This window comes from Mobula hypostoma, chromosome 4 (genome assembly GCF_963921235.1).
Source record: "Mobula hypostoma chromosome 4, sMobHyp1.1, whole genome shotgun sequence".
NCBI classification, from domain to species: domain Eukaryota; kingdom Metazoa; phylum Chordata; class Chondrichthyes; order Myliobatiformes; family Myliobatidae; genus Mobula; species Mobula hypostoma.
The window spans coordinates 126525631-126538620 of record NC_086100.1 but is presented as its reverse complement, the minus strand read 5'-3'; the positions used below and the strand labels follow the sequence as shown (position 1 = coordinate 126538620).

The following is a 12990-nucleotide window of genomic DNA, read 5'->3' as shown; positions in this document are numbered from 1 at the left end:
CCAAGATGAGAGCATGACCTTGGTAGTGGGCGTCCCTGTTGATGGATCCCGCTTTCCTGCGGCAACACTCTGTGTAGATGTCCTGATCTAAATCATGACTTGTTTCCTATTTGTGAAGAAACATAATCAGCATAGATGAGTAACTTTGTAATTACTTGATGCTAAGATAAAAATATTACACTTCTTTACTTCCTAGATGGCCCCAGACCAAACCAGAAGGAGATTCTTTCCTTGCGGGCGTTCTTGTTGCTATTTGTGAAACAGTTGATAATGAAGGTGAGAATCTGAAAGTTATAATTGTAATGCAGAATTTTCATCATGAATAGTGTGGTGTTATCCTGATTTATTTGGCTTGTGGTTATTCTTGCCAGCTGTATATTATCAAGCTATTTCTTCTTTGAATTTCCAGAAATGTATTTGGTTATCTTGTTAGGTATATCTTAGTAATTAGATGCTAGTTCCATTTGTCTAATGTGATACAAAGTAATGGCTAAAATATCAGAATAAGCTAAGATTTCAGGACCTGACAACGCCGGAGGCAAGTGTTTTATTTTAGTTTAATTGTTCCAGCATAGTTATAATGCCAGTAACTACATAACAATGTGGAAAATTGCTCAAGCATACAGAAGGCAGGACAAGTCCATTCTCTCATTAATATTATCAGCGAAATGATTTTGTTAAGAGGACTATGTTGTATTTACTCAGCAATTGCCTTCATGCTAAGCCTATGTTATGGATAAAAAATATCCGAGTTGCAGCACCTGATTGAGTATGGAATCAATGAGATCTGCTAAAACTGAGTTCATTGGGAATGAAGGTCAAAACCCTGTATATGAGCTGGACCCCTGTCTGGCACAAAGGAAGATGGTTATGGTTGTTGAAAATGAATTGTCTCTGCCTTAAAACATTGGGAGCAATGTCTGATGTGTGAAATTGAAAATAAAAATAAATCTATGGATGCTGGAAGTCTAATCAATATAGAAAAATGAATATAAAGCAGTAGAGCACATGAAGACAATGTCTGTGCTGAACCTGATGCTGAATTAAACCCATTCTCTTCTGCCTGTACAAGATCCATATCATTCTATTGCTGTATATTCATGTCTTTTAAACACCACTATTGAATCTGCGTTCACCACTATCCCTCGCAGTCCTTTCTTGGCACCTACCACTCTGGGGATGGGGGAGGAAATGCCCTCCATATCTCTGTTAATCTTCCTCACACTCGCCTTAATTGTATGTCCTCTTGCACTTGATATTTCCACGCAGGGGAAGTGATTATCAATGCTTTTCATGACTTTATAAACTTCTATCAGATTTCCCCTTAGCTTTTGATGCTCCAGAGAAAGCAATCCAAGTTTGTCCAACCTCTCCAATATACTGTAACTCATAATTTCTAACCCAGGCAGCATTCTGGTAAATCTTCTCTGCAACCTTTGCAAAATCCTCCTTGTAATGGGGTGACCAGATTTGCTCACAGTACTCTCCAAGTGCAGCCTAACCAAAGTTTTAAGAAGCTGCAGTGTGACTTTCTCACTCTTCGACTTAGCGCCTTGACCATTGAATGCTTTCTTTACCACCCTATCTACTTGTCTGGCCACCTTCAGTGAACTCTGAACTTGGATCCCAAGATTCTACTGTTCATGAATGTTTTTAAGGGTCCTATGTATTTTCCCCTTATTTTTGACCTCCCAAAATGCATACCTCACACCTAATTGGATTAAACTCCATCTTCCATTTCTCAGCTTATTTCTGTAACTGATCTATATTCTGCTGTATTTGTTGACAGCCCTTTACTCTGCCCACAACTCCACCAATCTTTGTGTCATCTGCAGGTGTACCAACCCATACATTGACATTTTCATCCAGATCATTTACATTTTCATATGTATTATGAAATCTGAAATTTTTGAGCGCTGACATATGTCACAAATGGAAAATTCTACAAGACACCGGGAAAGTTCCTAGGCAATGCACAGGTCTCCGTGCACTAAATAGTTCTGAGGAGTGACTTCATATATGTAATGAACAGGTTAATGAAAAATAGAAAAATGCTGAATAAAGAAATCGATTGTGTATTGAAAGAATGAATTCATCAGTGTTGGAGTGAACATATGCTGTTTAATGTTGTGCAGATCATGAAACAAGCAAAGATAATTGTGAATATTCAGCAGGCTGGTTGCAGAAATTTATGAAAAGACATGACATTAAATTTTAAAGTGTCTGATCACGAAAATCTTACACCGCAGCAAGTTTACAATGTTGATTGGTTTTTCTACCTTGCATAAAAACTTTTAAAAAAGTAAAATGCAAATACAGGTACGGCTACCTTTTAATCAAAACATGGCATTGTAGGTGCAGACTGAAAGCCTGCTGTCGTTTGTTGTTGTTCAACAGCTGATTCAGGTATTCTCCCAATGCTGCGGTGCTGCTTTTGCTGCCCTGCACAATTCATATTTTTATTATATTAATGGTGTGTACTAGTTTTTACGGTTAAGTACATAATACTTGTAAGACAAAAACTGCTCACAAAAGTAAATCCAAAATTGGAAATGATGGTGATCTGAAACCATCTCATTATGTATTCAAAAATCTGAAATAAAAATGAGTATAGCGGTTATCTGTTTCCGACGATGGTGGAAAAGCTATTTCACTGGGGCTGTTCCACATGCTCGACCTCAGAACTCTGGGTCCAATGGTATGAACAAGCATCACAAACTGGGGTCTTCCTTGGTTGCAGTGGATGACCATGATGTCTTTTGTGTTTTGTCATGACCTTGGCTGTCCATGGAGCATTGCAGTATCACCTTTCTGGCTATTGGATCTCACTGTAGATTTCATCTGCCCAGTCTGCTGGAGCTGACTTGGCGTGCTTGGACACACATGTCCTTATCTCATCAGGGTGCGAGTCTGCAGACATCTCTCATGTGGTTTAGCCTGCCAGTTAAGGTAGTATGCAGGGGTGTAACTGCTGTCACATGTAAACAGCTACTTGGAGCCACAGGTGAGAGCTGAGAGTCTGGTGGGGGCCAAAGGTGAGGGAGCTGGCCTGGAATGGATACAACAAGTCCTCTGCAGCATATATATATCATAAACAGAGGCTCCAGCACCAATCCCTTTGGAACACCACTGGTCACAGACGTCCAGACAGAATAACACTTTTCCTCTCCTACCTTGGCTTCTATGGGTAAGCCAATTCTGAATCCAAGCTACCAAGTTATTGTGGTCCCATAAACCTTAATTTTTTGGATCTGCCTTCTAGGTGGGACCTTTTCAAATGCCTTACTAAATCCATGTAGACAACATCCATGCTGGAAAAAAACTCAGTATGTTAAGCAATATTTGTGGGAAGAGAAACAGTTAACATTTCGGGTTTGGGACCCTTCGTCAGAACTGTTGGGGGTGGGGGGAAGAAAGAGCAAATTGGTCTAGGTAGCACAGAAGGTAGGGGAGGACAATGACAGGAATAAAGGAAGTTTCTCTAGGGTGAAATAATGTTGCAGTAATTTTATCTAGATGTGTGTAGCCCCAGCAATGCTGAATAATCTCACGCCACCATCCAGAGCACAGCAGTGTGCTTGATTAAGTATCTCATTTGCCACTCTCAACATTTTCCTCTTTCTGTCACCAGTACCCCATGGCACCAGGCTGCACCACTTGAAAAATATACTGCATTCTGCGGTGGATATATATTGGTACTTGTTTATTTTAGCTGGGCCTAAATCATGAATCTCCCCATCTAATAGTACTCTGGGAAGGACTGCATTCATTCAAGAAAGATGCTATCCACTATCTTCTGAAGGACAGTTATGGTCAGGAGTAAATCATATGCAGAAGTGAGCTCATTCTGTAACAGCTTTTTTTTTAAAATAAAAAGGACAACTGAAGGATTCTCACACTGGTAAGATGTTTTACATTTCTGTGAAGCATTTTCCCTGAAAATGCGATGGGATGTAGGTGTTACTGTTATTTGGAGGACATTTTCTCAATTATTTTAACTCCATTTATTTACTTTAAGTACTGAAGTTGTAATAACTTGATAAATGGACATGCTACAAATAAATTTACATTAATGTATTTGTGAAATGTCTCTAATGAAGCAATCTCCCAAGACACTTCACATAAATTCATACTGACCCACATACGTATATCAGGGCAGTTGGCTAAGGGATGGTTCTGGCAGTGCTTGTTAGAGAAGGAATGAGAGGGAGAGAAGTTGAGTCGACAAAAGGACAAGACAAGATATCAATTTGAGTGGAGAAAATAAGGTGCTTAAAATCAAGGCTTTTACCAAAAAAAATTCTTAGTTTACTGCAGAGTAGCTGACAATGCAGTTCATGTTGATTTACATGATGTAAATTTACTGCTAATTTTGTTTGTAATGGACAAAGAAGAAAGTTTTTTTTTGATAGAACTACGTCTCCTTTAAATGTGAACCCTGTAGACTTTGTATTTTGCTTTATTTAATGTGGCATACAGTTTTACACTTGTGTATAGAAACACAGAATCTCATTTGTCAATGATATGTGCTGAACATGAGCCTAATAATGGGGGCAAATATGGTAGCAATGTGTCAAGAAGTGAAAGCTATATATAATAAGGAGAAAGACAATTAAAATTCTGAGGAAACTTGAACTATAATAGGTGGTGTCAAATTGTCATTTGGGTGGTTACTAGCAAAGCCACCTGGTGGACTTGGAATACTTTCTATATTACACATAAATAAAGATTCAAATTGTAATAGTAGCACAAACAAATTCAGGAGGAACTCAGCAGGTCAGTCAGCATCTAGGGAAAAGAATAAAGATCAATGTTTTGGGCCGAAACTCAGAACCTGTTCTTAATATTTTGGTGCAGTAAAGATATCTATTATAGAAAGTGTAACCAAAAAGAAAGTATGAAGGAGAGTTAGAACACAAGTTAGAACACAATTTCTTAAGGCAATAGTGGACTCAAAAAATTGGGCAGTTGTATTTATTTAATAACATTTAAAAGTACTCCTTAAAGAGTGCCAGCAGCAAGAATTGTCACTCAAATTATCCGAGGTTTCATGAAAAATACTTGAAATGTTGAGAGATTTTTTTTAACAGAAATATTGCCCATTTTTCTTTATGCATGAAGTACATGATATTTTGTTTCCTTTCACTTACAAGAAAAACCGGTTGAATACTTTAATGGATAACATGGAAATCTTGCAAGACTGCATTTCCTCTAGAAATATTGCATGGAAATGTCCTTGGTACATCTAGTACATTGCCCTTGTAAGAGACCAAAGATTCGTGCATCTATTGACTGAAATTTTTTTAACATGGAAATTAAATGACTTTATCAAGCAGTTATCAAAACTAAAACCAAACTGTGAACTTAACCTGAAGTAACAACAGCTCTGTATACAAGCATTTTTTCTTCTAAAGGATGTCAGTAAGCTGGAAGTATGTCGCACAATGAACAATAGCAGGTGAAAATTTGAGTCTTCAACCCATATTTTTGTAAATTCATCAGTAAGTACTTGGGCTTTGATGAATGCTACCATTTGGAAAAAGTATAGGTTTCTGGTTACAAACGAGAAAATCTGCAGATGCTGGAAATCCAAACAACATACAGAAAATGCTGGAGGAACTCAGCAGATCAGGCAGCATCTATGGAAAAGAGAAAACAGTTGACATTTCTAGTTGAGATTCTTCATCATGTCTGAAGGGTCTTCTGCTCGAAATGTGGACTGTTTGCTCTTTTCCATAGTTGCTGCCTGGCCCACTGAGCTCCTCCAGCATTTTGTGTGTGTTGCATAAGTTTCAAGGTTGTTCTAGATTTTTGGCATATATTTTATCAACTTGTCCAATTTTTAAAAAAAGTTTTTATCTACAGCAGTCTTCTGAGTAATCATATAAATAATGGCTAATCTGCAAAGGAGATCTGTAATGATTTTCAATTTGATTCGTTGCTTAACTATGTAATTTATGTATATTTCTTAAGTAAAATTAAAAATATTCTGAAAAGAGAATTTCAGTTTACTGCTAATTTTTAAACCCCTCTTTTTCTCAAATGTTGGACTCTATATACTACTAAAACTCTCATGCTCTGTCTGTCTGTGACCTCCAATTAGCGCAAACGGTGCACTACAGTGGCACTTTTTTTGGCTAAATCGAATTAAAATGCACTAACTTACAGAATGCAGGCAAAGTTTACGGTTATATATTCGTGTAAAATTGCTCATTCGCCAAAAATCAACAGACTGGCTTTCACCTGAGACCCGATTGGGCATCATGGAAATCGGGACATGACAGCCCGACGCATGCGCACGCCTCAGCAGCGACACCTACCGGACCAAAAGGGCAGGGCAGCTCTATTTCGAGGGTCACATTCTGCTAATCACCATCAGCATGTGCGGGATTGGGACAGATCTAACTGCCACCCATCAATAAGAGATAATTAAATCTTATTGTAATGATGTACTTCGAGACACCCATAAAACCCTTTGCTGCAGTCAAAGGACAGCGGTGACTATATCACGTCCATTTAGGAGAGCACCAACCACATCAACAAGAATAATCAGTATCCTTTGGTGTTAGTGCTTCGTATCTTCTATCTAGCATTAGGGTAAAAAAAAATGGTCAGCCTAATTATGCCATGTGGAAAGGGAATGGGGACATTATGGTCAAGAGATGACACCAAACGTTGTCGGGTAGCGGCGAGGAGAGGGAGAGAACAAGAATTGGATGAGGTCAGGGCCGCATGACTCCAGGATCAAAGAGTTAGGACAAAAAAAATGAGAGAAGAAGAGACAGAGGAGGAGAGGCATGCACGTCTCCAGGATCAGAGACAAACAGCAGAAGAGCTGAAGAGACAGGGGATGAAAGGGCTGCATGTCTCTAGAATGGCAAAAACAGGCACAGAAGGAGGATAGAGGAAGAGACAAAGGAGCTGAGAAATTAACGTCTCCAGGATCAGAGACAAAGAACAAACGGCAGAAGAGATGAAGAGATGGGATGAAAGGACTGCACACCTCCAAAATGACAACGAGAGGCACGAAGATGGCAGATAAACCAGGAATGATGCCATCAAAAGTGTCCTTCGTTAAATGAGGAGGGGCTGTATTTGCTTTGCTACACATCGTTCTTCTTTAATAAACTGAGGTTTTCTACTTCAGTTTCCAAAGCAGAGCGATACCAATAGCATTCAGGAAAATTTAATGTTCATTCTGGTCACATCAGACTGCACTACCCTTCTCTCAAAGGGTGCCCCAACGGGTCACCCCGTTGTCTAGTTATAATATAATTTTTTGTTTCTTTAAATACCTTAACGTTTGTAATGTTTTTGTCTGAAATAGGATGGCAGTTAAATGATTTTTTAAATTGGTGGGGAACAGCTGAGAACCATAGCCAGCCCGTTGTTCTTTAAGAAAATATAGAAGTGTCATTGACACATGTGATCAATTTAGCAGATTTAATGCCGTTGAGGAAACTTGTCTAAAGAATTAATATTTAATGAATAATTATTTTTTTCAAAGGATCACGGCATTAAGGAAGATGAGCTGCAGAGTATTCTGAACTATCTTCTCACCATGCATGAGGTAAAATTAATCAAACACTTGGACTGAAAATTTGTAATGTATTGTACAATTACAATTTATAAGCAAAATGCTTGATTTATGAAAGCAGGATCTGCAGGCTAGGGGAATGTTTAAATGTAAAGATGTCTGCTTTATTGTGGTTAAGAATAAAATAGATTCAGATATGTATGATGTGAGACTTAACAGTTGTTCGTTTCAGCCATTTTTAACATACACATCCTTGGAAATTCTGTAGTCTTCAGTCATAGCAGAATTACCACTCTGCTTAATTTTTGCTTGACCTGAAGATAATCATGGTAGTGAAGGTAAACAGAGTCACCGGTAAGGCAAAATGCTCTTAAGCAGAAAGTTTAATTAAGTAATCTAATCTGTCTCATGTGACCTTACTTTATACATTATACTTTATACATTACTTAATAAAAATATTCATCATTTCTAATGTAATTTCTTTACATCTGAAATGCTGAAATGCTTTTAACTTGCAGTTTTAATGATAAATTTTAAAGGGAATCATCAATAAAATTGGTCCAGTCTGAGTTGTCTTAATATGGAAGAAGAATTACACAAATTTGTTGAAGTAGTGGCTCAAGTATTGCCACAAGATGGCAGCTTAGCTGGAATTTTAAGTAAGATTTAAGAGGACTATTGTGTCATTTTTTCCCAAGAAGGCTGGTAAAATCCTAATAAATGAATTGACCTTGCAGTACCAGCTCACCAGTTTGTTCACCTGATTAGCTGATAAATTTGTTAAAGCTAAGTAATTGTGAAGAAGTCATGTGCATTAATCCATAAACTTCAAACTTCATTCCTGCCATGGAAGAATCAGTTCCACATGGATATTTCTGTTGTTTTTGTGAGTTTGAGTTCATTATTTGCAGTGACAAACTGTAAGTATTCACAAAGCATAATGTAAAACATTAAGCATTGATTAGCAAGGGCTATGCCAGACACTTGGGAATGTTTTCCTCAATTTTCTCTCCTATTTGTATAATTGCGCATTACATGAAAGATTTTAAAAACAAACTGTATCAGTCTTCCTTTCTTTGTCAATTGCATTATGAACATTTGCTGTTCTCTCTTGAATTATTCAAGAGACTGTGGACTGGAGTAAGCCGTGTTGAAGCTTTGTACCATTAGTAATATAACAGCAGCTGATATGAACTTGGAATTTGAATCCATGTATTAATAACTTAATTATAATTTCAATGTCCTAATCTTGTATTGGTATCGAACTACAATTTTACTGCTGTAAATGAACATGCAACCAACAAATTGGTTATATCTTTACTACTTGAGTTGGTTTGTGAAATCTGATTTGTCTTCCTAAATTATCAAATTGCCTTGATGATATACATTATGCAAACATTAAAATGTGATTAATGTTATTTGAAATAGTTTTAACCTGATATTTGCAGGAGCATTCATAATTCATGGCAACTTCTTTCATAAATACAACATTGAACAGTATTGCACAATATGGGTCCTTTGGCCCACGATGTTTTGCCAAGGGGCAACGTGACCAGGGAGGATTTTAATCAACTCCCAAGCAATTACTTCCCTTGCTTCCTGTAGTTATTTGAGGTCCATTCCATCTAGCTCTGGGGTCTTGTCTATTCTAATGTTTTTCAGAAGCTCCAACACTACCTCTTCCTGACTTCAATATGTTCCAGCACATTTGTCAAAGTTCTCTTTGGAAACAGAAACAAAATATTTATTAAGAACCTCCTTTGCCTCCACACATGTTTTCCCCCTTTATCCCTGAGTGGTCCTCTTCTCACTCGTCATCCTCCTGCAATTCAAGTGTGTGTAGAACGCCTTGGAGTTTTCATTGATCTTACTCATCAAGGCCTTCTCCTGTTCCCATCAAGTCCTTCTAAGTCCCTTCTTAAGGTCCTTCCTGGCTTTCTTAAGTTCTCAAGAATTGAATAGCCTAACTCACCTGGATCCTATGGTTTATAGTCAAGAGTTGTGTCTGATTTTTGCTTCCTGAACCCTCACCTCCCCCCTCCACCCCTCTCGCACCCCCTCCTTTCCTCCTCCCCGCACCTTCATTGTAAACCATGTTACTTTACCCTATCATCTTTCTCTGACTTAGTAGGACAAAACTATCCTGAATCCCATGCAAGTGGTCCCTAAATACCCTCCAAATTTTTTTTTTGCTGTGCGTTTCCCTATCCGCTGCCTATTCTACCTCATATATTCTATCTGCATATTGCATCTACTTTACACCTAACACTGACTACATTCTGATTCTATCCCACTGCCAACTTAGTTTAAACCCTCTTCAACAACTCTAGTAAACCCATATCTTTTGTATAAAGATCCACCTTCTTAATGATCCACAATGTTGAAACCCTGTCCTGTACACCAACTTCTCAGCCACACATTGGAATATCATTTTTTTTCTATTCTTACTTTCAAATTTGTTTCAAAATAATAAAAAAATGAGGTATCAATTATGCAGAAAGGTGTTTTGTGTCTTTTTGGCATTGTTTATTGTACTATGAGTAATATTTTGAATATTTCAGCTCAAAAATTAATTTGCTACAAGTTGATTATCAAAAATAATTCTTTATGCATCATGTAGTGCAAGATATTAAGACTTAATTTTTAACTTTACACTGTTAAAACTGCTTTGTCAGACTTTTACATGGCACTGCAGTTGTCGATGTGGAGCAGAGAGCGAGTTTGTAAATCTGGCAGGAGCGAAGGATGTTAGGAATGGAGAGGGTTGTGGGACAGGTGGCAGAGGAGTGCTGTGGATGGGGGTGGGGTAGCGCAGTTGCAGACACACCCAGCCCTGAGATGCACAGCAAGGTCATTTGATTCCAAACAATAGATTTATTGATCACTACTGAATGTCTCTCTGGTGCTTCCTGCTTCCTCCCCTCTCTCTCTTCCCTCTACCCTCCCTTTTTCCAACTATGATTCCCCTCTCCCTACCCGCTTTGCACTTTCAGTCCACAATAGAGACCCATATCATCACTCACGTATGTCATGACATTTTTTTTTTGGCTTCAGCAGTACAGTGTAATACATAAAATTACTACAGTACTGTGCAAAAGCCTTGGAGACCCTAGCCATATATATGCCTAACACTTTTGCACAGTACTATACATTATTTTCAAAACTTACCCTTCAAGTTTTCCTTTACAAAAAGGATACTTCTCACTAACTTAATTGTTAACTTCTTTTTGTAGAACATTTTATAATTCTGCCTTTTACTTCAGGATGATAATTTGATGGACGTTCTGCAATTACTTGTCGCTCTGATGTCTGAACATCCAGGCTCTATGATTCCTGCTTTTGATCAGAGGAATGGAATACGGTAAAAGTTTAAGCATGATCTTGAATCTTGCAAAGTAAATTAAAGGAGCTGGAATTTTATAGTTGATTGAAATTAGTAGCTTGCAGTATATCTTAAGCACGCAATGTATGAAGTAAAGTAGATCCTTTATTTTAATATTTTCCCTTTCTGTTAATGGTGTTTTATTTGAGAATTTAATCCTTATTCTGCAGAGTGTTGTATTGGTAAATTATTGAATTGAATATTGACATATATTTTGAGAGGTTTGCTATCTTTTGTCATCTATTGGCATTTTAAAAGTAGAGAAATCTTTAATTTGTATCTTGTTTAATTGGTTTCTCTTTTTAAAGCTTCTCAGGTTGTGCCAGGGTATGACCAAATCAGTTTATGCTCAGGAATTGTGGATAATTAGACTTTTTCTTGCCACTGCAGTTTTTCTTTGCTTGAATGTGAGAAAAAATGCGAGAGAAATAATATTTTAAAATTTTGTTATTTGAGCTTTGTTTCAAGTTCCTAAAATACACATTCAGTCTTCAGTTTGTGAATATGTAAAGAGGCTTCCCAGATTGCTCCAAGGAAAATTTTTAAAGTGAATTTTAGATCTTCTTGTGATATTAAAAATAGTGTATTTTTAATGGCTTCCTGAGTATTAAATAACATACAATTTCACTAATTCTCTTTTCCTTTTTGGACGATTTGGTTTGAACCGTATCTGTGCAACCATATTGTGGCATTTTCAACTATGTTTAGATCTGAGGTTCCAATACTTTCCTCTCATTTTCTACCCTGTAAACACATGAATTCATCTAAAACCTTTCTTTCTATATTCTAACTTGCACAAAATCCTGTTCATTGATAGCTTCTCACACTTATGCACAATAATAAACCAGCGACCGACTATAATCAAGCGCTTGAGAAGCTGCATGATGCCGCCTCCAAACAAGAAACAGTCCATCCCAACACACTTCAAGTTATAGTTTGGGACTTCAACCAGACTTGTTTGAACAAAGCCCTGCGCAGTGAGCATCAGCATATTACCTGTAGCACCAGAGATCTTAACACACTAGATCACTGCTATACTATGATAAGAAATGCCTACTCTTCCATGCCCAGTCCATATTTCTGTAAATTGGATCACTTGGCTACAGCAAATGTCATCTCATTGACTCTTCCCTCAATCCTGGAACATCTGGACAACAGAGATGCATACATCAGGATACTCTTTATCGACTACAGCTCAGCATTCAGTACTTGAATTTATTTAAATCTTACATCCATCCCACAATATGAGGGAGTAAAAATCTTCGTGTGATAACTCCGTCATAATGTACAGGCACATGAATTTAGAAGTCTAATGGCTTGCAGAAGGAAGTTGTCCCGTAGCCTGTTGGTCCTGGCTTTAATGCTGCAGTACCGTTTGCCAGATGGAAGCATCTGACACAGTTTATGGTTGGAGTGACTGGTGTCCCTGATGATCTTCAGGCTTTTGTTCTGCACCTGCTGCTGTAAATGTCATTAATGAAGGAAAGTTCACATCCATAGATGTGCTGGGCTCTCTATACCACTCTCTGCAGTGCCCAGTGATCAAGATTGGTGCAGTTCTCTTACTAGGCAGTGATACAGTCAGTTAGGATGCTCTCAATGGTGCCCCTGTAGAAGGTCTTGAGGATTTGGTGGCACATGCCGAGCTACTTCAGTTGCCTGAGGTGGAAGAGACGCTGTTGTGTTTTTTTTTGCCACACAGCCGGTGTGTACAGTCCTGGTGAGGTCTTCAATGAGGTCTTTAGTGATGTGTATACCGAGGACCTTGAAACTACTCACCCTCTAGACTGCAGATGCATTGATGGGCACAGAGTCTGGCCCTGTAGCTCAGAAGGGTAGGGCAAGGAAGAGGAGAGCAGTTGTGATAGGGGACTTGATAGTAAGGGGGTCAGATAGGCGATTCTGTGGACGCAGTCCAGAGACCCGGATGGTCGTTTGCCTCCCTGGTGCCAGGGTCCGGGATATTTCTGATCGTGTCCAGGATATCCTGAAGTGGGAGGGTGAGGAGCCAGAGGTCGTGGTACATATAGGTACCAATGACATAGGTAGGAAAAGGGATGAGGTCCTGAAA

The 12990-nt window shown here is 38.3% G+C and overlaps 1 protein-coding gene across 2 annotated transcripts in view; it reads left to right on the top strand.

The window, feature by feature from the left end:
• lrba (LPS-responsive vesicle trafficking, beach and anchor containing) overlaps nucleotides 1–12990 on the top strand; it is an 849775-nt gene that overhangs the window by 99271 nt on the left and 737514 nt on the right. For both annotated transcript variants that reach the window (XM_063046460.1, XM_063046459.1), the window contains exons 14-16: nucleotides 197–276; nucleotides 7508–7570; nucleotides 10801–10898. In XM_063046460.1, the coding sequence (XP_062902530.1) occupies nucleotides 197–276; nucleotides 7508–7570; nucleotides 10801–10898 (241 nt within the window). The remainder of the gene's footprint in view (nucleotides 1–196; nucleotides 277–7507; nucleotides 7571–10800; nucleotides 10899–12990) is intronic.